The 27,319-nt window shown below is 44.8% G+C and overlaps 1 protein-coding gene across 1 annotated transcript; it reads left to right on the forward strand.

The window, feature by feature from the left end:
- The first annotated feature begins 24,054 nt into the window (after nt 1-24,054).
- Nucleotides 24,055-25,350, forward strand: LOC144129557 (uncharacterized). The gene is made up of 2 exons (XM_077663701.1): nt 24,055-24,131; nt 24,972-25,350. The coding sequence occupies exons 1-2, from the start codon at nt 24,055-24,057 to the stop codon at nt 25,348-25,350; spliced, it is 456 nt and encodes a 151-aa protein (XP_077519827.1).
- The last annotated feature ends 1,969 nt before the right edge of the window (nt 25,351-27,319 follow it).

The raw sequence follows: 27,319 nt of genomic DNA on the forward strand, positions 1-27,319 counted from the left end.
TATGCCCTGCACCTCCTGCTGTCACTTCTCAGGAACCCTTGGCTTCCGCATTCCTCCCCCTTTCTTTCTGCCTTTTCTCCGAACCCTCCTTATTTTCTCTCTTTATCCTTAAAATTTTGGATCCACCGCGAGTATTTCATTCTGCCATGCTGCTTAATTCCTTTATCCTAGTTTTTCTGGTAAAGGCAGCCCGCCACACCAAGCCACCTGTTTCAGCTGTACACAAAGCCTTTCAAACCCACTACCTCTCCACGTTCGAAACCCCGGGATTCCTTTCTACTGAGCTGGCCTTTTCTTCTCACAGTTTTCCAGGTCAACAGGTTAATCCTCTTTACAAGTCATCATCATCATTATCATCATCAGCCTTACTACACCCACTACAGGGCAAAGGCCTGTCTCATGTCTCTCCAATTAACCCTGTCCTTTGCCAGCTGCATCCACCCTTTGCCTGCAAACTCCTTAATCTCATCCACCCACCTAACCTTCTGCCGCCCCCTGCTACGCTTGCTTTCTCTTGGAATCCACTCCGTTAACCTTAAGGACCAGCGGATATCTTGCCTTCGCATTACATGCCCTGCCCAAGTCCATTTCTTTCTCTTGTTTTTGACTAGAATGTCATTAACCCGTGTTTGTTCCCTCACCCACTCTGCCCACTTCCGGTCTCTTAACGTTACACCTATCATATTTCTTTCCATGGCTCGCTGCGTGGTCCTTAACTTAAGCTGAACTCTTTTCGTTAGCCTCCACGTTTCTGCCCCGTAGGTGAGTACCGGTAAGATAAAGCTGTTGTACACTTTTCTCTTGAGGGAAATTGGTAAACTGCCACTCATGATTAGCGAGAACTTGCCATGTGCGCTCCACCCCCATTCTTATCCTTCTAGTTATCTCCCTCTCATGATCCGGATCAGCTGTCACTATTTGGCCTAAGTAGATGTATTCCGTCACAACTTCCAGGCTCTCGCTGCCAATTGTGAACTGTTGTTCCCTTGCTAGGCTTCCCCTTGACAGCCCAGCAGTCATCATGCCTGGACAATATTCCCAACCACATCCTAACCCCCTTCCCACAGAGCACTTTCCTCCCAAACACCATGCCTTTTTCCTCGAAGTTAAAACCTTACTCAAACCCAGCCAACGATGAACACTTTGCCAGACGAAGTCCTCTCGTCGAAACGTCGGCAAGCACCCTGAGGCTTTGCCCTCCCTTATTCAGTTTGTGAGATATCAGGGATATGTGTTCAAGCAGCCTTAGAACACTAAAGCACCTTTTTTAGTGACACGAAAGGCTCAGGGCCTTTAGTCCTGACCACGTTATGAATCATGCTTTGGTGGCTTAGTGTATCAAAATACTGGACATGACAAAGGCAGCTAATCTTTGAGGGCTATTGTTTGCTCTAGGTGAACTTAAAACATTCTACTACACTACTGAAAAGTAACCACCAGCATGTGACATAATGTACAATTTGGTTGTAACCTTTGGCCCCAACATGACAGTCAAGTAAACGTAAATTCTCTTTTTTGAGCTTCAAAACTGCATGCATTATTTCTAGAAAGCGCAAGAACAGAAGCTCATACCTAGTGCCAAAGAAAAGAGTGCATAATGGTACCACTCATGACGTGTTTATTGGCAACTGCAATGAGCAAGGCTATAGAAATGGCAATCCAGAGTTGCAGAAAAATCAGAAATAAGCGCAATTCAATTGCGACTTAGTCTGGGATGTGAGTAGGATGGCCGCCATTACTTTAGCAACAAAATGATACTGTACCAATCATACCTGAAGCAGAACAGCTTCACCCCTTGCAAGTCCCGCACTATACCCAGAAAACGGTAGTGCTACAAGTAGCCTGAGTCTTTCAACCAACCTTAAGCATGTGAATTAAAAGAGGACAAGTTTGATGGTTACATTGCTTCAGTTCTCAAGAGTCTATAGAACCAAATTTTTGGGGACGGTTGGGGTTGAAAACCCAGCACCTGCATCAAATGTTATGTGGCGGCAAGCAGGCGAAGACTAAATGACAGACGGCGAAGGAATGATTTAATGGCGGTGAGCCTAGCACGAGCGTTTTGTGCCGCGTCAGAGCCCACTTTGTCATCTTCATAATAATATTACACTTTTCTATTGGATCACGTGACCAAAACATGAACTTGACGTCACAGTCATCGTTCGGTCTACGAAACCGAAACAGCTTAAGAGAAAAAATTCATTTATGAACTATTTAGCGTTTGTAGGCAAATACCACCCGGAAATCTATGTATTCTGATGTCTTACACGTCTTTAGACAAAACAAAATGCACACTATGATTAGGTGTCTATAGATTTTTAATTACCCTCTGATACGGCATCAGATCATTATTCAATTTTTTTGCAAGGCTGCGATATTGGGTCAGTCGAGTCATTTTCACAATTCCTACAGTCCATGTTTCTTGCTCATTCCATTCACCTGGTACTTGTTTTGTGCAGTGACCTTTTCTGGTTCCTGCTTGTGCACCAACATCAAGGCATCAATGTGGAAGACTGGGCGAGTTGTTAGGTAGTCATTCTAGAAAAAACAGCGCACACAGGACAGGGACGCTCGTGTCGTCGGTTCTTCCCTTGGTCCCTGTCCTGTGTGCGCTGTTTTTTCTAGAATCAAGGCATCAGTCACCAACAAAGATGGGTATTCAAAATTGATTGAGAACAGGACGAAAAATTAAAAAATGCACAAGTCTTTTTGTTGTCACAAGGCTACAGAATTCCTTTCAGGCAAAGATGAATGTTCAAAATATCATCATCATGAAGAGTATCACATGCGGCCACTGAGATAATCAATGTATTTTTTATTTTTATTTTCAAAAGAACAGACAATTACAGTCAATGCTGCTTAAACTCGCTATGGCTTAAAGGTTTAGTGTCTATACTTTGAGTAACTGAAAGGGCGGAAGTTATTCTAGCTTTCTTTCCCTGCCATTGGGCTGACTAGTGGCTCCACTCTAAACTTTGGTCAGTCCTCGATGCACTTCGACGTGAAAGTACTAAGAACTAACTCGCAGCGTGAAGCATGATGTGGCACTTGTTTGCAATGCATCTATCCTCTGGCACTTCGAGGTTCCTGAACACATTGAATACCAGTGAATATCGGCACTATACATGAAGTTCCTCGTGGTGTGGTGCACCTTGACAGAAAGCATGATAACAAAGTGGATGAGATAAAGAAGTTTGCGGGCTAAGGCGGCCACAGCTGGAGCAGGACAGGATGAACTGGAGAGGTATGGGAGATGCATTTGTCCTGCAGTGCATGTAGTCAGGCTGCTGCTGCTACTGATGATGTTGACACGCTTTGGTGTTCGCCCGGGCCGGCTGAGTGGAATGAGCTATGACTCAGTGGCTTGAAAATGATGTAAGAGGATTTAATGAACAAAGAACAGGAATTTACAGACTGAATGACCCCTATGTGTGTTACGAGTGCATGCACTCGAGAGGTGATTGCAGCTGTCGAGGTAGCTGTCCATCGAAGTTTTTGAGTCTATGTCGAGAGAACATGTGGGGTAAGGTATTCCCCGTTTTGCTGCCGAAGGCAAAATCGCAAACGAGTGGAGTTGCCTTGCTGTTCATTGCCTATATTTACTTGTAAAAGTAAAGGAAACTGGGGTATAAGAAATACAAGATTTCATATTATGCTTTGATCAAATGCACTGAGAATGAAACAGACTATACACTTGTCTTATAATGTTTGCACTCCTTACTTTGCACCAGAGGAAAATAAATTTGTATGCAGTTGACCTACTGCTTGCCATTGTAATAGAGGAAATGAATCCAGTGCTCAAAAATTCTACACAGAGAATACTGATGCCGTATGCGGAATTTTCTGAACGGTTCTGAAATATGTAAAAGTTATAATTTTTTTTTTACTTCCTGATTACATACTCTATTCTTTGCAAGGAATATGAGGTTGATAAACTGAGAAAAAAGACTGGAATGCTACCTTTGGTAACTTCGCCCCTGGACAAACAGCTGACCCACTCTGCGCCCCATGGGCTCAGCTGCCAGGCTTCCTTTGCAACAGTAGCCAATTGTTCAACTCCAAAGGCACCATGCGATTTATTACCGAAAAGTTCAAATTATTAAAGAAAAGTTAAAGTTTAAGTACGGCAGATGCATGAACAGAAAATAGCTTTTCAGCTCTGTTGCAGCTGAATGAATGGTTGTTTTTTTAATGGGGGTTTAACGTCCCAAAGCGACTCATACTATGAGGGCCGCCGTAGTGAAGGGCTCCGGAAATTTTGACCACCTGGGGTTCAAGCGCACTGACATCGTACAGTAAACGGGCCTCTAGAATTTCGGCTCTATCGAAATTGGATGGCCGAGACCGTTACGAATGAATGATTCCAAATTCATAAGACTATATCTGGTAATAAATAAACTATCAGAAGACCATATCATGCGCAGTATCATCTTAAAGCACACTCGACACGCAGTAACAACATGGACAGTTTGTGCTTAATTGAATCCAAAGGTTTACGCTGATCGACCAATGTTACTTCAAACAGAGACAGAAAGCGCATGCACACCCGCCGCGGTGGCTCAGTGGTTAGGGCGCTCGACTACTGATCCGGAGTTTCCGGGTTCGAACCCGACCGCGGCGGCTGCGTTTTTATGTAGGAAAAACGCTAAGGCGCCCGTGTGCTGTGCGATGTCAGTGCACGTTAAAGATTCCCAGGTGGTTGAAATTATTCCGGAGCCCTCCACTACGGCACCTCTTCTTCCTTTCTTCTTTCACTCCCTCCTTCATCCCTTCCCTTACGGCGCGGTTCAGGTGTCCAACGATATATGTGACAGATACTGCGCCATTTCCTTTTCCCCCCAAACCAATTATTATTATTATTATTATTATTATTATTATTATTAATATTATTATTATTAAAGCGCATGCACGCTGTACTGATGTTATCGTGAACATAACATGCGACTAGACGCAGGGTTTGTAATACAAAATAAACCGGTTTCAAAATTTGAGAACAAAATGGTCACCTTCTCACAAGTTCGCCAAACCGGAGACGTTGCAGTGTGGCTAGCTCCGAAGACACTCGCGATGCACAGAAACAATAAAAATGCAATGTCGCTGACTTTCCTTGCGCAATTTTAATCGATTAAACTTTAAACTGTTCGCACCGACTACCGTTCACCACCTCTGTAAGCAAAGCATGTTACCAAGGCACTATACTACAAGTTACATGCGCAGGCACGCCATTTGCCGATTACATTGCTGCACAGAAAATTCATAGCGCCATTCGCGTATTCGCTTCCATGCTCACGTCGTTGACGTCGCAAAAGCGCAACACGGCAAAAACATATAAGATGTATTTATTTTGTGCTAGCTTTTTAGCTGGCAAGGTGAATGGTTTGATATATTAAATTTTTTGTTTTCGTTGCGTGAACGTTACCGCCAGGGCAGCAGTGCATCTTGGCCATGGCGAAGTTGAAGCGCTAGCCAAGCCCGCAGTCGGAGCCATACAAACATGTGCGCGAAGTGGAGTTGAGTGAACTGGTGCTTTGGAACAGTTTTTGTTCCTCCGTATTCGCTGCGTGCGTCCAGCGCGTTCTATTGTCGTTAGTGTGTGTGTGTGTGTGTGTGTGTGTGTGTGTGTGTGTGTGTGTGTGTGTGTGTGTGTGTGTGTGTGTGTGTGTGTGTGTGTGTGTGTGTGTGTGTGTGTGTGTGTGTGTGTGTGTGTGTGTGTGTGTGTGTGTGTGTGTGTGTGTGTGTGTGTGTGTGTGTGTGTGTGTGTGTGTGTGTGTGTGTGTGTGTGTGTGTGTGTGTGTGTGTGTGTGTGTGCGTGTGTGCGTGCGTGCGTGCGTGCGTGCGCGGCCCGTACGCCGCATTGTAGTGTACAACAGCTTGCTGTCCCATGCGGCGTCGATGCATAGTAAAACGACCGTGCATAATGTGCGTTACAGTGCCAGTGGCCCTGCACGAAACAGGAGACTGGGAGGCGGTGGAAAAGCAGTTCTCCCTAGAGGGACTGCAAGTACCTGGCAAGGAACAGTCGATGCGCGTTTCGGTGGATGGTTCCGTTTATGATGCCCAGAAATTCAGCACTGGCCAGCACCACTGATGAACTGCTACTGCATCATGATAAACACCTGTCTGTGTCTGATGTTTGTTACTATCTTGTTGGATGTAAACGGGGCCATAAGCGGCATTCGTCGAGCATTGTCCCTCAGGATGTGGCACCATTCGATACCTTTAGACGATTACTGTTTGCCCGCTCCCTGGCGCCTCGCATCAAACCGCTTGCATGGGCGTTAATTATTTAAATCTGAATGCACACGTAGTTGAACTGTCGCAAATATAACAGCCACATTATTCAAATGTGCCGTCTGAAGAGTATCCTTGCTCATATTTATTTCAGGGAGACGGTTTGGGGGAATGTGTGGCTGCTCAAATCTCATTCTTTATCATTTTGAGCTTATTTTCTAAGTATGTGCCAGTGTGGTCCATTCTCTCCTCTTGGTTGCACTGTCATCATCATCATCATCAGCCTTACTACACCCACTGCAGGGTGTCTCCAATTAACCCTATCCTTTGCCAGCTGCATCCACCCTTTACCTGCAAACTTCTAAATCTCATCCGCCCACCTAACCTTCTGCCGCCCCCTGCTACGCTTGCTTTCTCTTGGAATCCACTCCGTTACCCTTAAGGACCAGCGGATATCTTGCCTTCGCATTACATGCCCTGCCCAAGTCCATTTCTTTCTCTTGTTTTCGACTAGAATGTCATTAACCCGTGTTTATTCCCTCACCCACTCTGCCCGCCTCCGGTCTCTTAACGTTACACCTATCATATTTCTTTCCATGGCTCGCTGCGTGGTCCTTAACTGAAGCTGAACTCTTTTCGTTAGCCTCCACGTTTCTGCCCCGTAGGTGAGTACCGGTAAGATAAAGCTGTTGTACACTTTTCTCTTGAGGGAAATTGGTAAACTGCCACTCATGATTTGCGAGAACTTGCCATGTGCGCTCCACCCCCATTCTTATCCTTCTAGTTATCTCCCTCTCATGATCCGGATCAGCTGTCACTATTTGGCCTAAGTAGATGTATTCCGTCACAACTTCCAGGCTCTCGCTGCCAATTGTAAACTGTTGATCCCTTGCTAGGCTGTTGAACATTACCTTGGTTTTCTGCATGTTAATTTTTAGACCCATCGATCTGCTCTGCCTGTCTAACTCATTGATCATGATTTGCAGTTCACCTCCTGAGTGACTCAGCAAGGCAATGTCATAAGGAAATCGCAAATTATATAGGTATTCTCCGTTTATTCTTATTCCCAACTGTTCCCAATTCAGGCCTCGAAATACCTCCTGTAAACATGCGGTGAACAGCATTGGCGAGATCGTGTCTCCTTGCCTGCCGCCCTTCCTTATTGGAATTTTATTGCTGACTTTATGGAGGATTATAGTAGCTGTGCAGTTACTATATATATCTTCCAGTATTTTGACATAAGGCTCTTCTACCCCCTGATTACACAATGCCTGCATGACTGCTGAGGTTTCCATTGAGTCGAATGTTTTCTCGTAATCAATGAAAGCTATATATAGAGGTTGGTTATATTCTGCGCATTTCTCTATCACCTGATTGATAGTGTGAATATGATCTATTGTGGAGTATCCTTTACGAAGGCCAGCCAGGTCATTTGGTTGACAAAAGTCTAAAGTTGCCCTGACTCTATTAGCGATTACCTTAATAAATACTTTCTAGGCAACGGATAGTAAGCTGATCGGCCTGTAATTTTTCATGCCCTTCGCGTCTCCCTTCTTATGAATTAAGATAATGTTTGCATTCTCCCAAGCTTCTGGTACAGTCGAGGTCATAAGGCATTGCGTATTCAGGGTGGCTAGTTTTTCTAGCACGATGTCCCCTCCATCCTTCAACAGATCTGCTGTTACCTGATCCTCCTCAGCTGCTTTTCCTCTTTTCATTGCTTCTAAGGCTTTCTTTACTTCATCTTTCGTTACTGGCGGGATGACGCATTGCTGTGCACTGCTCTCTTTCTTATTAACGTTATGATTACATTGGCTACTGTACAGGTCTGTGTAGAACTCTTCGGCTACGTTAACTATCTTATCCATATTGCTAATGACATTGCCCTGCTTGTCTCTTAATGCATACATCTCGTTTTTACCTATGCCTAGTTTCCTCTTCACTGCTTTTAGGCTACCTCCGTTCTTTAGAGCATGCTCGATTCTCTCCATATTAAACTTCTTTATGTCGGCTACCTTGCGCTAATTTATTAACTTTGACAGCTCTGTTAGTTCTATTCTATCGGCAGGGTTAGACGCTCTCAAGCTTTGGCGCTTCTTAATCAGATCTTTCGTCACCTGAGATAGCTTGCCGGTATCCTTTTGAACTGTCCTACCGCCTACTTCTACTGCGCACTCCGTAATTATTGATGTCAGATTATCGTGCTTTGAATGAACATCAAAATCGTCTTCCTCAGTTAAAGCCGAATATCTGTTTTGAAGCGCTATCCTAAACTCCTGTGCTTTCCCTCTTACGGTTAACTCGTTAATGGTCTTCTTCTTCACTAGCTTCTTCCGTTCCCTCTTCAAGTCTAAGCTAATTTTAGACATTATTATTCTGTGGTTGCTACAACGCACTTTTCCGAGGACGGCCACATCCTGAATGATGCCAGGTTTAGCGCATAGTATGAAGTCGATTTCATTTTTGTTTCACCATTGGGGCTCTTCCAGGTCCACTTCCTGTTTTCTCGTTTGCGGAAGAAGGTATTCATGATCCGTAAATTATTTCTATCCGCGAATTCGACTAATAGTTCTCCCCTGCTATTTCTAGAGCCTATCCCATAGTCACCTACCGCGTGGTCGTCAGCCTGCTTCTTGCCCACCTTCGCATTGAAGTCGCCCATCAGTACAGTGTACTGCGATTTTACTTTATTCATTGCCGATTCTACGTCTTCATAGAAACTTTCAACGGTCTGGTCATCATGGCTGGATGTGGGTGCGTAGGCCTGCACCACTTTCAGCTTGTACCTCCTATTCAGCCTAATGACTATAGCTGCTACCCTCTCGTTAATACTATAGAACTCCTCTACGTTGCCAGCTATATCCTTATTAATGAGGGATCCCACACCTAGTTCTCGTCTATCCTGTAATCCGCGATAGCACAGTATGTGTCCGTCCTTTAGTACTGTATACGCCTCACCTGTCCTCCTAAATTCGCTAAGCCCTATCACATGCCATTTAATTCCCGCTAGTTCCTCGAACAGCACTGCTAGGCTGTCCTCACTAGATAAAGTTCTAGCGTTAAACGTTGCCAGGTTCAGATTCCAATGGCGGCCTGTCCGGCGGCCTGTTGCACTGTAAGATATGTTTATTGGGCAGAAATTTATTTGCTCTTGTGCTGGCACAGGAATAATGATAGTCATTGTACTGTGGTGCAATTTTCAAACAAAACATCATTGTACACTCTCCTTGCAGAATGTCTAATGGGGTAATAAATTTCTGAGCAGCAAGTATGCACTGTTATAAATGCGAGGGGCGTTACTGAGTTACTTCACACTTGGCATGTCCTGTTGTCGTTAGTGGTTAGATATGCCTTGGTGCCTGCTGTTTCCAGTGTGAGGGGCGAGAGGCATGTCAAGCTTCACTTAGTAGCTTTTTCCCTCTACTCTCTATTAGTGAACATGGTAAAATAAACTGAACAAATTGCGTGATTCCTGAGACTTAGCTTAGACTGCATTTAACTTATTTACTCTCGGGGGCAGGTTGCTTTCAGAGAGAGAAGGGGTTGACTAACAAAAATACATGTGTAAATGGCATAATAATTAAGATGATTATAGAAAGCAGACATGAAGGTGTCAAATGCAGTGACTGATATGACGAAAGCAGATATCTGACAGTTGGAAACAGAAAAATAGATTATCTGCGCGAGTTTGTACACGACTTAAGGTTAACACTAGCAAAAAATTAAGAAGGTGCAGAGGACTGAGGCCAGAGTTAAAACTGTAGTTTAACACAGAAAAGCACCTACCATCAAGCCAAAATGAGCAAGCAGTTATGTGAATACAGAACATGGAAAATGAAACTCCTGTTTGGACAGAAGAAAAGTCAAGGGACATTGCTTATTGTGATGGTGCTTGAAAAGTTGGTGCCCAGTTGTTCCCCTTCATATCTGGTCCTTCCACACCAAGCAACAGAAATGCCATCAAAAAGGAGCATCTACAATCACTCGAATTACATGAGATGTACACATCTGCAGATGTCAGAGGCTTGGTGTTTCATCTTAAAGACTAGCAAGTTTGGTAGATATGAACTTTACCGCATGTAAGAGGCATGTGGTAGCCTTGTAGGTTGAGTATTTTGTAAGTCTTATCGCATGTTGTACAGTGCTGGCATGTTTCATTATTTACATCGCAGTAATACGTTAGCAATAGCTAGGAAGTTTGCAACTGGGCAGAAAAAACAATATTCTTGCCATGTCTTAGCCACATTCTTAGTACCATATAAAATATTGTGCGAATAAGGAACTCCTCATTTTTCATTGTCACCTTTTCCTTTCTGAGCAGCGATCTTTTGCAAGTTAGCAAGGCTCTCCAGTCTTCTGTGGCTGTCGACTCGCCCACATGTTTGTCAAAGCTGCCGAGTATATGATGGGTCGTGTCAGTGCAAGCTAAATAAAAAAAGGATAAGAAATTTATGCTTTCAGAGTACAATCATGAAAAAAAGCTATTATTTCCTACTCAGGATGAGAGAACATCATCGACGGTGCACATCCTTCTTGTCACTGTAGCAATTATGGCTGCTTGCTGCGTTTTGGTAGCGTTTCTTTTATCTGTAAGAAGAGCAGGCATAAATGGGCGGCAATAGGGGCCTATTATATGAAGCATTGCAATGGGCAATATTTGGTTGTGCCTGTGCTTTGCTATCCGTGAAGGAGTAAGTGTTTTTTATTGATGGTTGTGTACCACAGAATTGACTGTTACATTGCACGGCGTTCATAGATCTGTTTGTCCATGCTTTTCGTTTTCGCAGTGGTTCGTTTTCTTACCAAACGGGAGATGGAATTTCGGCTTTCAAATTGTGCTCTTTCATCAAGTTTGCAATGCATTTTCAACTGCTGCTCAATTTTAATTTGGAGAAGTTGTCTAACCATTGTCTGTGTCTAAATGTTTTCTAACTGTTGACTTCATTACGCTCCATTTCTCATAAAATCAAATTTGGCAGTAACAATTTTTTTGACTTTATCCTGTCATGTGGCTAGGAACGTGGTGGAAACGTTTTTTTATGATGTCAACAATCTTCTGTTAACGTCACAGCAAATAAAGCAGCGGCGGTGGCGCAGTCCATGTTCTCTGCCTAAACCTCTCATCGAATTCTTGCAGAAACTTTCGCACGGTGCCGTCTACAACCTGGTTCATCATATCAGTACACTGCTGATATCAACTCTGGCCGTCACGTGGGGACCCAAGCGCCAAGACCTTCCTATAAAAGCGGCGACAAGCGACCCCCGTCTTCATTCAGCGATGCGGCAGCAGTGGCGGTGGCGCAGTTCCATGTTCTCTGCCTAAACCTGTCATCGAATTCTTGCAGGTTGGTAATAGGCAATTTATTAAACACTTTTCTTTTTTTCGCGACCGCCCCTGCTGCTGCTCTTATTGCCTATTGGATGTTGGTTTCTGCTCTTGTTTACCATGAAGGACGCATGCTCCTCTTGCAACGCAAATTTTGCCGATGGTGACACGTTCATGACGTGCATCGACTGCACTTGTAAATTCCACATCGGAAAATGCAGCGGCGTGACCGAACGATCGTTTAGGATGATGAAAGAAACCACTAGGAAAGCGCTAAAATGCCCAGCTTGCAAGCAAGCAAATGTCTTGGAAAGCTTCCAGGCAGAACTAGCGGAAATAAACAGAAAATTGTCTGGCATGCTCGTACTGGAGACCAAATTAGACAAGCTAATGAGCATGCAGGAAACTGTGTTGAGCATCGAGAAGTCAGTACAGCTTCTGTCTGACACTTATGATGACATAAAAGTGAAACTACAACGACAGGACAAAGAAATAGGCGACTTGCGGCGTCGAGTGGAGGCTGTTGAGAGTGGAAGCGGTGAAAGTACTGTCCAAACACTAAAACAAGAATTAAATGAACTCGAACAGTATAGCCGCCACCAGAACATTGAAATCCATGGGCTTGAGCTGAGAGAAAATGAAGACCTCATGGCTGAAATTAACAAGATTGCCCGAAAATTGGAGCTCCCTGATTTATCCGATAGCAACGTTGAACATGTGCATCGTTTGCCCCCCAGAAAGGACAGAAGGCCTGTGGTGATTGTAAGGTTTTCCAACCGAGCCCTCAGCCGCAAATGGTTTGAAGCACGCAAGTGCGCCCAAGAAAAGTTGACCAACATCAGCTTCTATGAAAACTTGACAGCAATGAACAGGCGATTGCTATGGCTGGCGAAGATAAGGGCAAAGGAAAATGACTTCAAATTCGTGTGGACTTCTGAGGGTAAAGTGTTTGTAAGAAAAGAAGCAAAAGCAAGTGCTATCAGGATTGCAACCGAAAATGACCTGAGCAAAATTGTTTAGATCAGTGACGACAGGTATTTTGATTTCAAAAAATCAAGATGGCGTACCACACGACAACTTCGTTCAGTGATCTGGTGAAAAGTAACAAGTGTTTTCTTGAAAAGGGGCTTTCTTTTTTTCATTTAAATACACAGAGTCTGAGGAACAAACAAGATGACGTCGGTACATACCTCTCACAACTACAGTGTTCCTTTGATTTCTTGGCTTTTTCAGAAACATGGTTCTCAAGTGTCACTGATGTTACGAATTTTTCCGGGTACAGTCACGTTTCAGTTTATCGTGAGCAAAAACGTGGTGGAGGGGTGTCCCTATTTATCCGCTACTGTTTGCACTATGATACCATAGACGACTTTACTTGCATGTGTGGCGACTTTGAAACTGTTGCCATCATGTGCAAAAACATTACCATCGTATGCATTTACCGACCGCCCCAGGGCACGCTGTCAATTTGTTTAAACTACATTGAATCACTCATGGATTTTGTCAATTCCCGGAAGAGGCATGTAGTGATCATAGGGGACTTTAATATCGATCTTAACTCTAATAACCCTGCTAAAGTTCAACTTCTTGAAATTATGCTTCAAAATGGTTGTGAGAACGTCATTGAACAGTCTACGAGAGTCACATCGAATACAAGTACGCTGATCGACTTATGTTTCACAGATTTTTCTGTCTGCTAGTTGCTCCGGTGTACTTTGTTCAGGATTGAGCGATCATCTACCAATTTTTGTAGCATTACCGATCGCCACGCGTACACAGTGCACAAATAATACTATCCGTATCATCAATGACGGCGGTAAAAAGACCTTTCATTCACTTGTTGAAAACTTGAACTGGGCGAACGTATATAAGGAACCCGATCCATCTGTATCCTACGATATTTTTATGTCCGAATTACAAATTTGTTACGATGCCGCTTTCCCACTCACAACAATTGTTCGGCACAAGAAAGCAAGAAAAGAATGGATTACGAATGACCTTTTCAAGCGCATAAAACACAAGGATAAGCTGTTCGAACAGTTTCTGCGGACGCGTGATATTGCAAAGCTGCAAGAATTCAAGCGGTTCAGAAACAAACTTAGCTCTGACTTAAAAAAAGCCAAGTGTAGATTCTATCAACGTAAGTTCGAAAAGTGCGCAGATAACCCCCGAAAAACATGGAAACAATTCAATAAACTAAACGCTACGCACGTTTCTGGTATACCATTTGAAATAGTTATAAATGGAGCCACTTATTCGGAGCAAAACTTAGTTAATCTTATCAATGATCATCTAGCAAACGCAGGTGCTGGAAACGTTTCATCTCTTTCATTGCCTCACAGCAGTCTGGAGAGATATATAGGGCAGATGCTGCTTGAAAGTGCATTTTTAACGCCCACTTCTGAGGTTAAGATAAACCTTATCATAAACTCGTTCGATAACCGATCGGCAGCTGGCCACGACGACAATAAAGCCGCACCTATAAAAGAAATTGCCCACTTAATCTCAAAACCGCTCGCTTACATCTGCAACCGCATACTTCCTTCGGGAATCTTTCCTGCGAAAATGAAGATAGCTCGTGTCGTCGTCATTCACAAGGGAGGAACATACAGTGACCTGAACAACTATAGGCCGATTTCAGTTTTGCCTCTTTTTTCGAAAGTGATTGAACGTGTCATACACAAACGCCTGGACAACTTTTTTGTTGCAAAAGCATCATATCAACAAAGCAGTACGGGTTCCAGAAAGGAAGATCAACTGAAATGGCCCTCGTACAAATAAAAAAATAAAATAATTAAAAATATTGAGGATAAGCTCTACACCGTTGGAATATTTCTAGATTTTTGCAAGGCCTTCGATTCCATCAAACATCATATTTTGCTAAGAAAACTGGAAATATGTGGAATTAGGGGCATAGCACTTCAACTCATGCGCAGTTACCTTGAGTCGCGTTTTCAGTTCGTATGCCTACATGGCTATAAATCAACCCCAAAGACTGTAAAATATGGTGTACCGCAAGGATCTATATTAGGCCCTTTGCTCTTCTTGATCTATATAAACGATAGTTAACATTCCTCAAACTGATGATATAGTATTATATGCAGACGATACGAATGTATTCTTCTCTGGAACAAATCTTAAAGAACTTGAAAACACTGCTTACACGTGGCTATTAAATCATAGTGTATGGATAAACTTAAATAGTCTTGAACTCAACGAGAAAAAAACTAAATTTATGCTTTTTTGTGCAAAAAACAAGCCAATTGATTACGATTTTTAAGCTTCGTTACGGCTCTTGCTACGTTGAGCGTGTCAGCTCCCATTCCTTTCTAGGAGTTAAATTCCATCACAGCCTAGGCTGGAGCCACCACATAGACCACACCCGTGTCAAGATAGCGAGAGCTATTGGTATGCTTTCCCGGCTTCGAGATCTTATACCTTGCTCGCTGAAAAGACAGTTGTATTTCTCTCTTATCCATTCTCGCATCAGTTATTGTCTTCTTATCTGGGGTACTTGTAACAAAACTGACTTAGAAAAAATATCAGCCCTGCAGTCGCGTGCAGCTCGGTTTCTTTTACCTGCAGGAAACAACACAAATAGTTGCTCGGCAAATACACAGTCTCGAATGATCCCTGTGAAAACCATGTATGAACTCAAAATATGTGTGTTTATTTATAACGAAATAAAAACAAATTACATTAATTTTTTTAACACGTACCTAAATAGATCTACTGGTTACAGCTTGCGTCAGACTTCTGCTGTGGTAAATAGGCCTCGTACTAACTACGGAACACAATCAATTGAGCACCAAATCATGTTGATGTGTAATTCTCATCCGTTTGTAATAGATGCAGCTAAAAATAGTTCCACGCCCACGGGTTTTAAACGCATCTGTTCGTCTTTCTTTTTGTTTAACGTTGTGTCCTAGACGACCAAATGCTTACTTCTGGTTCTGTTTGATGTAATATTATGTCGGTTCGAACAACCCTAATGTATTGCCTTTCTGTACCATTCTTGTATATGATTTAGTGTGTATTAATATTTTATTATCTGTATATATTTACAAGAACTGTTTATGATGCGTCTGTTGTGTAAGTGATGGCAAGGACAGCCTTTTTTTGTTGTGTAATGCAATACCGCTCCTGCTGCTGTACCCAAGCGAGGACAAGACCCAGTCAGGAGGTTTAGCACCTCCTTTTGTCTTGCCTCGTGGGCAATACCTGTATGTTGCCCAAAGGAGAAATAAACAAAAAAAAATTTGTAACAATCACTGAAAGTTGAAGCAACAGTATCAGTTACTTGGGTCTAATCCGATTATCACCTCTCCTTGGATCTTCACCTTTGCGCATGGGTTAATCACATTAAACATGCTCACGGTCGTTCGTCATGCTACTTTGCGGACACTGTTTGTGAACAGTAGACCACACGGATTAGAAATGGGACGTGATGTGACGCCTAGTCCACGGGTCAGCGGTTCGTTCTGTAAAAGTGGCGTCACATCATGAGCATCTTTGTTCTGTTTTTGCTGCCTTTAAGCAAGGTAATATTTATTTATATATTGATTTATTTACATACCTACAGCGCCCTTGCCGGCATTAGTGTAGGGGGAAGAAAAACATTACGAGTCCACAGATGATATATAATACAAAGTCAGCTGCAAATTGAGAGGCATGAAACAAGCAGTGAAAGTTAAAACGATACGTATACACGTAGTTGTCTTGATATTTGCGTCACTTAATCACACTTTATCACGGTAAGTGTAGAAACAGGCATGACAAGTAAAAAGCGATGCCAAAACCTATTAAAAGGAATATTTTTCAGATCCTTGATAAAAGATGAAGGGGTCCCGGAAACAATTTCTCCAGTCAAACCCCCATTCCACTCATGTACTCTCTTAGGGAAGAAAGTGTTCTAAAGTTTATCCGGCAAGCATATTCACGCACTTTTCAGGAATGGTCCGTTCTTGTAGATACATATGTTGGTTTGTTTAGATATCTATCTTAATCGATGACTGTTCTAGAGTAAAATATATTGTAAAATAACTACAAGCGCAGGTATTTTCTTCTGGTTTCAAGCAGCGGCCACCAATGGTTTTTGGAAATATCGCGAGATCTTTTCGAAAGGTCGTAATTTATTGATACAAAGAGCACAGCCCGTGCCTGCGCGCGTTCAAGCTTTGCAATGTCGCACTGGGTTGACGGATCCTATATACTGCAAGCGTACTCAAGAATGGGACGTACATTTTACAGAAATAATATTTCCGTTAGCTTAGATGGTGCTTGATTAATGTTTCTTCTGAGGAAGTTTAACATTCGACTTGCCTTCAGAGTTGTGTTATGTACATGAGCATTGTATGACAAATTGCCAGAAAATACAACCCCCAAATATTTGTATTCACTTGCAACCGACAGGCAGGTTCCATCCATGACATAATTGGTAAGCTTTGGTTGTTTTTTAGTTGTAAGCCTTACAAGATTGCATTTGGATGCAGTCCCATTGCATGCGGAGCAATGGGAGGGTATGCTCACCAGCAGCGAGCTCACAGCCCAAAGGGCCCTTGTGCAGCACGCATGCGAAGCAGCAAGACTCAGCGGAGGCCTTGAATAGGGACCCGACCTTGCGAAGAGGCCAGACGTCAACGATGAAGATGACGGCCCACCGCTAATCTCATTGAGATTTCAATAAATGTTTTTTTTCTCTCTCTCTCTTCAGGACTGGCATCACAAAAAACGGAGTCCAGGTCGTTCTGTAAATGTCGACTGACCGCCGCACTGGTGATTTCGCGGTAGATACAGCAATCTTCCACGTACAATCGAAGACGGCTGGTGGTGCGGTCAGTAAGGTCATTGATATAAATCAAGAAAAGTACAGGGTCCAAAATTGACCCATTTGGGACACGAGATAATACAGAGAAACTTGATGAGCTCTCACCGTCCAGAACCACGCACTGTTTTCTTTCAGACAGGTATGCTTGAATCAATGGCAATAGATTGGCCTTTATATTAAGACGGGATATTTTGTGTAACGAAAGTGCGTGACAAAAGGAATCAAACGCCTTCCGAAAATCTGAAAATATAGAGTCAACCTGCGTAGCTAAGTTAATTGAGGCTGCAATATCGTCAGTAAATTCAATTAATTGGGTATCACAAAAAAACAGCACTAAAACCTTGCTGCGTTTGTTAAAAGAAGTTATTATTCTGTAGGTGATTAAATGAGTTAGTGTAAATGACGTGGCCTAGTGTTTTACATACTACGCTTGTTAATGAAAAAGGTCTGTAGTTACATGTTACGTTCTTGTCACCGCTTTTAATTATCAGAATTATGCTTGCAGTTTTGTAGTCAGGGAGCAAATCTTCTTGCTGAAGAGAGGTTTCAAAGAGTAGTACTAAGAACGGAGATAAAGCTAACGCTCAGTTCTTAAGGACAAAATTTGATATGCCATCTGGACCAGGGGCAGAATGTACATTAATCTTCTGCAGTAAAGACACGATGCCACATTCGGAAAATGATACCGCATTCATTTTTGTTAAGCTGAAAACGCTTTGCGAAGCGGTGACTGCGGTTGCAGGTTGTGAGAAAGCAGATTGAAAAAATGCATTAAAACTCTCAGCTTTTGTTTTTTTATCGGTATTGCAGTTTGCACCATCAACAACATCTGGACTAGCTAGCCTGGTATTGCATTTGGTGCGTTTGGTGCACCAAATGCGCTTGGTGGTAGTGCATTTGGTGGTACACAACGCTGATGAGGTCAACCGCCGTATGGTGTTAAGTTGTGATTCCTAAAATAGAATGTTTAGGTTTTTCCCCGGCAGTGACTACGGTGGAACACGGACGGTTCCTTCATTACTGGACTGAGGTACGGCATTCTCTACGTTTCATCCAAAGCAGATATGGTTCCATTTTTAAAACGTAGAGAGTGTACGTTATAGGTACATAATTTTTTTACAGTGTACGTATATTCGAGTATAGCTAAGCTCTAATCCAGTGCCATTTTTTACTTTATTTTTTCAGTTTTTACATCCACGGGCTATGCGGACATCAGTGGCTGTTTTGACATTCAGGTGCTATGTCGACGTTCGTAGCCAGTGCGTCGTCGATGTGTAATAATTAAAATTCATCAACCAAATGTTTCTCAGCGCAAGATCTTATCGCCCAATATCTAACACACAAAAAATTACACATTTATCTTCTCAGAAAAACGTTATCGTGTGGAGAAAGTTTGCTGACACGGAACACGTGACAACATTAAAGATCGAGCAGGCTTTCTGGCGCAGGCTTCAAACAGGCAGTCACGATCCCTTTCCTTCTCTCTATCATAACCCGCGGCGAAACTTCTCCTCACTTCCACTTGTGTCCTGGGAACAGAGCCAAATTCAGTCGCATCTTCCTGAACTCTCCGAACAAACGCAAGCCCTCGTGGCAGGGATCAGGACCCAGGACATGAGCAGCGATGGGAAGCTGCTCGATGGAGCTCGCCGCCGGAAGTACAGCTTCTGACAGTGAACTGGGGTCGAGGGGTCCCCAGAACACAAAAGTGCCCGGCCTATCGTCACGGCCGTGGCGGTCCGAACCAGCCGAGGTGGCTCAGTGGTTAGGGCCCTCGGCTACTGATCCGGAGTACCCGGATTAACCCGACATCGGCGGCCAGGTTTCAATGGAGGCGAAACGCAATGGCGCCCGTGTGTTGTGCAATGTCAGTGCACGTTAAACATTCCTTGGTTGTCGAAATTATTCCGGAGCCCTCCACTACTGCACCTCTTCATTTTTTGTTTAAGCCTCTCCTTTATCCTTTCCCTTACGACGCAGTTAAGGTGTCCGCTGAGATATCACAGATACTTAGCATTTCCTTTCCTCAAAAACGAATTTTCATTTTTTTGCGTTGCACTTAAATGTTTATCTTAGCAAGCTTCTTAGCACTCCATAGCGGCCAGGGTGAAACAATTAATCAAAATCGAAACCCATGCAAATTGATGAATGGGATCTAATGAGGCTCACAAGCAAATTCTTGCGAAAATGAAGGGTTGATTTTTCTTCAACAGTTCACATTTTTTGTCTGCCCAGCATTGGGCGCTCTACGGAACGAAAGGCTGCTACCTTTGTTTTTGAGTCAGCCTCATTTACCAGTACTTGTCAGAGCGTTTCTTCGGAACATATTTGAGATATTTTAAATTATATTTAATGTGTATTTTTATCGACATTTATCAATTGATTTTGTTCTGACATAGACTTTGAAAACATCTTTATTATTCCTACACATATGGGCTGTGCAAGTGGCGCATGGAGTTTGTGTATGAGTCTAGAAATAAGCCCTTTAGCATACGAATCCCAAAGCAACGCGGAATGTTTGTTTGCAGTGAGGGACCTCTTTTAAATTGAATTCGTGCACCGCATTGTATCGCAACCACGGCTCCTGATGTAAAAGTTTTCTGCGAGCATTGTGTACTGCGTGTGGTGAATTACCACCGTGTCTGGATACGTCAGCCAATGGCAATGCCAAATAAAAAGCAGCAAGCTACAGGCTTTATACAAGAGGAAGAATAGCGCCCTTTGCCAGCAAAATTTTAGCAAACGCGCAACATAGCTCAATGCTGGGACCAAAACAGTTGGAATGGGTGCCCGCACACCGGGGAAATAGAAGAGAACGAAGCTGCTCACACAGCCGCCTGAGCGTCTCTCGCCGGACTTCCACTGAATTCCCATACTCTGTCGGGTCTCCTGTACCTAATCCGCTTACCATATTTGCGGACATTACAACATATCTGCGCCTCACTAGGCAGCTGTTCCCAGAGCCCGCCAAGGGCCTGGATAGAACTGAGGAACGACACCTCTGACGGCTGTAAACGGGGTCGTTTCTAAGCCCTGCGATTCTAATATATCCCACTTTTTCGGGGTACTGTAAATTTTGTGGGATGTGGGCAGACGCATATCATATGGCATGTGCCTGACAGAAAAATCCGCAAACATAGAGAGTAAATCAGCAAACGAGAGAGGGCTGGGAGGTGACCTTGTCCGACTGCTTGTACCTGGAGTCTCAGAGGGCTCTGGCCCAAAGAGAGCCGCGGGCAGCGGCTATCGCCAATGGTGTCCCGGAATGAGGACTACCACTTGGCACGGGAGTGGTGAATCCCTCCACTCTCCTCTAAAACCCGCCCCAGTGCATTAAATAAAATGTTGCTACCACCAAAATATTTTAAAGCGAAAGCTTTACTGGCCGCAGGCTGAGCAGTTTCGCGTGATTCCTTTAGAGGGGTGCTGCGCATGCGCTAGGAGCCGTGATGACACACGGTGTTGTTTTTTGGGAAAGGAAATGGCGCAGTATCTGTCTCATATATCGTTGGACACCTGAAACGCGCCGTAAGGAAAGGGATAAAGGAGGGAGTGAAAGACGAAAGGAAGCAGGAGGTGCCGTAGTGGAGGGCTCCGGAATAATTTAGACCACCTGGGGATCTTTAACGTGCACTGACATCGCACAGCACACGGGCGCCTTAGCGTTTTTCCTCCATAAAAACGCAGCCGCCGCGGTCGGGTACGAACCCGGGAACTCCGGATCAGTAGTCGAGCGCCCTAACCACTGAGCCACCGCGGCGGGGCTTGACACACGGTGCAATTCTGTCTTTCGCTCCCTAGTCACAACTGCGCATGCGCCACTAGTAGCACCGAGCCACAGGTGTTCCGCCACTGCGCAGCTTCGCGCCTTTCCTCAAAATGGAACTTTCAATTTTCGGTTTTTTCTTTATTCTTTCTCTCCCTCCTTCCTTCTCTTCCGTTAAGGCGCGGTTCGGGTGTCCACCCATATATGAGAGACTGTTATTGTGCTTTGCGCGATCGCCGCGCCATCTAGCATGACGTCACACCGCGGGGCTCACCGCCGCCCGCGTTTGTTATGACGTGAAACCGCGTTCCTCGTAGTTGCGCTCGCCTCCGCTCGCTGCACCAGGCGCGTCGCATGCCTGATAACATGTCGGAGGGTTGAAAAGCAGAGTTCGCGTGCGCCACAACCACAGTTTTGTCGTCTTTGTTGCAAGAACAAAATATCTTTACAACCAGACTATCTTGGTCTTGCAATCAAGATTAAGCAAGGCTAACCATGCTATGCCATACCTTTGGCGACATATATCGTGACATAGCGGAGCTAAGCCACTAAGCCGCAGCGTTCATTGGGTGACCAACCTCTCGCGATCAACAATTAATTTAACCGCCACCTGCCGTGGTAGGTGCATTGCCTATCCAGTCTGCGGAACGCACTCAACGTTAGAAGCCAAGCCACATCTACTTACCCGATACACTGCAGCTTTAGCTCCCTAACTGGATTCAGCAGTAGTTGAACCGCAGCTAATTTTTTGAAGCCGGAGCTACACTAGGCTATTAGTCGAGGATATCGCGGTACATGCGAGATGCCAGTTGTGCGCATGCGCCGTTACCATGGCACTGGAGAGGAGCAGTGGGTGCGCCGCGCTCTTTCCGGTACATGGAAGAGACCAGTTATGCGCATGCGCCGTTACCATGGCATCAGGAGAGGAGCAGTGGGTGCGCCGCGCACTTTGTCGCCGGCGTTGCCGCGGCCGCGCGCCCGCTCCACCGTCGAAGCTGAATGTGACGTCACGCGGATGAGTAGTTTGCGCATGCGCCGATACTATCGTAACCAGAGAGACCCCACAGCTGCGCCGCGTTCGTCACCACCGCCTCGCCGCACGGCGCTCTATCACCCGGACCACGCTTCGTCGCATTGCGCATAACAGAGGAAATGTAATCGACGGCTGTATTGTAACGCTTTATATGGATGCACAAAAGGAGAGTCCAGCCGCTGCTAAACGGCGGTATGGACAAGAGAACATTAACTCTTTCGATCCTGAGGTTGTCGCCTGGCAGCTGGCTACTCAACAAACATATACTGAGCGTCAGAAGCCGAAGAGAGCAGCGGGGACACCCGAACAGAGAGAAACACCTTGCCAAACGGAGACGCCAGACTGCCGAGCGTAATAATCGCCGCAAAGCCGCCGAGATGGAGCCTATGGAAAGCGCCATTCAACGGGAACCAGCCGAAGAGGATGTGTAGGCCCGTCGTGTGACGGATCACACCATTCGAGTTTCCGAAACTGCATCTGCGACCAGGACATTTGAAGCATTCTTTGTGAACAATTTCATTTGGACACATTTGTAGTGTGTGCGACAGACTGTGGCCCAAAAAGGACTTCACACCAGTGGGTAATCCAATGTGTGACACTTTACGTTTGGCATTACCAGGAGAACAAGCTCCGCCAGCGAAACGTTTACCTCCCGCTACGTATATCCTCGCATAGCGGAGCTAATCCGCTGCCAATTTTCTTTAGAGCGTTTCTATCGCGTTGGAAAATAAATTGACCGGTGGCAAAGTATGCTTCACTCCACGTACCATAAATTTCTGATAGATTGCAAGTCAGCGAGCTGAGGCGTCCACATAAACTGCTCGCAGCAAAATGGGAAAAAGCAACTAATTATCGGTATCAAAGAGCCATTGGTTTTCGTGAAACGTCGGTGAGCTTTGGTTTATGGTGAGGGCGAGTTTCTCAACAGTCGCCTTGGATGATCCATCCATGACAGTGGGCTCGACAACAGAAAACACGTATGCTCCGTTTCAAACGTAATCTGCAAAGCTGCAAAGCTAGCGATCTTTTTTGCGCTGCCTGCATTCACGACAAAAAATAGTGCGTTGCTTGTGGGGGCCAAAAATAACAAATGCTTTGCCGACAGGCTTCGTAGATAATAAATTTGTCATCAGCGTGGCAAAAGAGTCTCCTATTGGGAGCGAATCCATCGAGATAAGTGAAGAAATCAAGCATTCCACAAACACAAAACACCAAGTGCGGAGCAATGGGAGAGCCGGCTCACCAGCATCGAGCTAGGGGTTCAAAGGGTCCTCATAGCACACGCAAGCGAGGTGGCCCGACTGAGTGGAGCCCTGGACTAGGGGCCCACCCACGGACAAGGAGGACCCAAGCTTCAAGACGAAGACTTCGTCCTCTACCGCTACTACTTCCTAAAGGAACCAATAAAGTTTTTCATTCATTCATTCATTTTGCGTTTGTCGTCTTTTTCCATTGCACGCTTTCGCTGTCCTCGCAACCCTGGGCGGCGTGTTAACTTTTCCGGCTCCCTCTCACTTTTGAGAAAAAGGCGTCCAGCAAAGCAGCCGCGACCACCTCTCCTGTACGCATTTTCTCGAAGGTTCGTACATCCAAGCTGTCCAGACACGCCAAGCAAGTAATTGCAAATATGTACTCTCGTACCAGAACCCGTTTTCCGGAGGTCTGTTTGAGAAGTACTGAGCGCGGCGAGCGAGGATACCGGAGTATCTCCACGTACCGTTGCCTAAATCAAGGCGGAGCGTCTCTGTGGGCATTTGGTGTCTCGGAAGAAAAGACCTCACGACGTGAAGATTTCAAGCTCGCGAACAGTCAAGAATGCCAGCTTCACAGTCCATGCAGTCCATCTGAAAGTGCACAGTATGTACGCGAAGATGGAAGACCCAACACTGGACAGTGCGGTAAAGGCTGTCAATGTGGACGATGACCTGCCGCACTTCAAGAAAACGACGTTGTGGAGATTGATTAAGGACGTCGGATTCACCTTTGAAAAGCGAAAACGGAACCCTGCGCCGATCGAGCGAATTGAAATCATTGCCTCGCGTCGCAGGCACCTGCGGGCGATCAAGAATTCCGAGGACAGGGCAGGAACGAGTCATTCTTTGCTTATTTTCTTACGCAGCACGTTTACAACGGCTTTATATAGTGCTTGATGTCAGCGTTGCATCCTTGTTGTCGTAACAGTGAGTGTTGAATCAGAATAACACATTTAAAAGAAAAACGTTGCTGTTGCCGACCTATTCGTAGAGGTGACGTTTCACGGCCACTTTTGCGCTACGTTTGGGTGGGGCTCGTGTCTGCATGGGTGAGATTTAATCGCTAAATCTCATTTAGTGCGGTAAGCAAAAACAACAAAACTGCCAAAAATTTCGTAGCATTGCAGTGGGTGCTGCCATCGCGTCGTCACGGTAGGAAGAAATGAACACCCACTGTACGCTGCCTGTTGCTCCAGTGGTGGGACTTACTGGCGCTACTGCTGCGAACGTTGGCAATTTTCGTTCGCAGTCGCCGCAAGTGAAGAGATTTGAAGTGTTGCCGAATTTATCAAGTACCCCATGCAAGCATAGAGTGAATATAAACTGGCTGCCAAATGCCGCCTGACCGCGAAATATAAGCCCGAAGAAGGGAGCAATAAAGCCGAGATAAATCTGTTTCTCGATTGTCTTTGAGCGGCTGTTTGTGAGACGGTTCAGCAGTGTGTTTGTTTCAGTGCGTTGCCTACTTACATGCTGCAGTGTGTTTGTTTACTTAGAAGCAGTAACTCGTACGCTCGGTTGCTTCGCATTTACAGGTGCATGATCTACCTAGATGAACCCCGGGTCAACGCAGATCACACAAAAGAATACGTCTGGCAGGACAAGACTGTGAAGTCATCTCAGGATGCCTTCCTGAAAGGTTTAAGAACGAGATTGGCTGCGCCTTCGGGCAAAGGGGCCCGTTTGGTCCTTGTAGATGCTGGGAGCAGTGCGACAGGATTCATGCAAGACGCTGCTGACTTCTTCAGGGCAAAAAAGGGAAACCTCGCTGACTACCACTCTGAGACGGATGGCAACTACTTCGAGAAGTGGTTCTCTGACAAGCTTTTGCCAAACATTCCGGCCAAGAGCATTGTCATCATGGACAATGCTCCATCTCATAGCGTTGCTGTTGAAAAAACACCTACCAAGTGAACGCGCAAAGCTGATATTCAGCTTTGTCTCACAAATAAAAGTGTTCTGTGGTCACAGGACATGGTGAGGGCAGAACTGCTTGAGCTTTCCCAAAAAGTAAACACACCCAGCATTGTGTACCGCATCGAAACCCTGGAAGCTACCATGGCCACGAAGTGCTTCGTTTACCACCGTACCACTGCGAGTTCAATCCCATTCAATTTGTCTGGAGCTAGGTGAAGGGATACATCGCAAGTCGCAAAAAATGTTTCACGTTGACTGAAGTGGAGAAGCTCCAGCCGGAAGCACTGGCGTCTGTAAGCCAGGAAAACTGGCAAAACTGTTGTGTTCTTGTGAAGCAAGTTGAGGTTGAAGCATGGCAACGCGATATGATTGTTGACTCTGAAATTTGACCGGTTGTCTTCAGCATTTGGGACTCGTGCAACTCCTCTTCTGATGTGTCAAGCACTCGTTTCAGTGATGAAGATTTCAGTGGCATAGAGGAACTTGTTTGACTTCGAATGGATGTGTAATACACATGCCACTGAGCAGAGAGAGATGACTCCTCAGCATGTTGGACCCCCTTTGTGCGTGTGTGAGTGGAGAGGAGAAAATATGTGTGCATGTGGGTGTGTGTGTGTTGATCAGTCCACCGAAAAAAGAGAGAGGACTCATCCGCATGCTGTGATCACACTTGTGTGTGCATGTGTGTAAAAGAACATGCTCATTAGCATCAAACTGTATCAGACAGCAACTTGTAGCGTAGGTGTTGAGGTGGATGTGAAGGACGTGGTGGCGGGGCCGGTGGTGGTGGTGGTGCGTGGTCGTGTTAACAGTGTCTGTATAGAAGTAGACTTTTTAAGGGAGTGCAAATTGTACTTTTTCCAATAATAATATGAATAGTGTTACACGTCGTCAATGTGGGCCGTTTTTGGGCGATTCATTGCAGAAAAATACAGTGGAGCTTAATCAAGCGTTTTGTGAATTATTGGAAAAGTCCTGAGAGCAAGTTCGATTCGTGTAAAATAATTTTGAACATGTGCTGTTTGATTCATTCGAAGAATTGAACAGGAATTTTTTCAACTTGCAGTCCAAAAATTTTGAACATTCACACACCCCTAAGAATGGGCCTCAATTTGTGTGCGAGGGCTGGGAATGGTATGTATGTGTGTGTGATCTTCACGTCCTGAAAAGGGAGTCCTGGTTTGGTGTTGTCTTGCGTTACTGTCAATCTGTGGTCGTTTTGTTATGTTATGCAGTGCTGCAGTGCCAGTGTTGAGGTAGCCAGAACTGCATGTTTTGTCCTTAGTTTTTGGGGTGTGAAGGATTTCAAGCTGGCTCTTGCTCGGTTCACTGTGAATTTGTTTGTTTCTAGTCATGTCTTTGTTAGTACATGCCCCAGGAAATTGACTTTGTTGACTTAAAATGCACTGCTTTTTGAACCCTGCCCAGACATTAGCCAAGTTCTCGTACAATATAAAGTTGTTAGATGGCCTGCACATGTTTCTTTTCAATATTGAGGGACTTGACTGATAGTGTGTTGGTGTAGCTCCACTGCACGTGTCCATTAATTTGTATGCACTGTGATACATGCTACTAGCTGTTTCCAGAATAAACAATTTCTCGCAAACGCTGCGGGGTCAACATGCTTTATTGTCCTGTCTCATTTATTGTTTACTCTTTCGAAATATTTCTTCATAGCGTCGTACAACTTTTACGGCGTTCTTAATTGACGCTCCCACCGATCGGAACTGTTTTTGCCTGGCTGCAAGAAAATCCTGCCTGAGAAGCTTCTGCTCATCTAGGAGAGAAGGGAAATCGAGACAAGCTGACTTGCCGCTGTATTGCCTTCATATACATTTGTGCACGTCAACAAATCTGTAACTCTTGAGGCAGTACTATTTTCTTTCACTGTGTGAATCAAGACTATGTTCTAAATTTAACACTTAACGCGGGAAAACAGGAAATATTGGGGTGGTGTGTGTATAAA

This window comes from Amblyomma americanum, chromosome 4, assembly GCF_052857255.1.
Source record: "Amblyomma americanum isolate KBUSLIRL-KWMA chromosome 4, ASM5285725v1, whole genome shotgun sequence".
NCBI lineage: Eukaryota > Metazoa > Arthropoda > Arachnida > Ixodida > Ixodidae > Amblyomma > Amblyomma americanum.

Excerpts from the sequence above, each read along its gene's own strand:
- LOC144129557 (XM_077663701.1), top strand. The coding sequence starts at position 24,055 with ATGGAAGACCCAACACTGGACAGTGCGGTAAAGGCTGTCAATGTGGAC. Across the intron at positions 24,132-24,971 it reads CCGCACTTCAAGAAAACGAC|GTGCATGATCTACCTAGATG; the intron begins GTTGTGGAGATT and ends TCGCATTTACAG.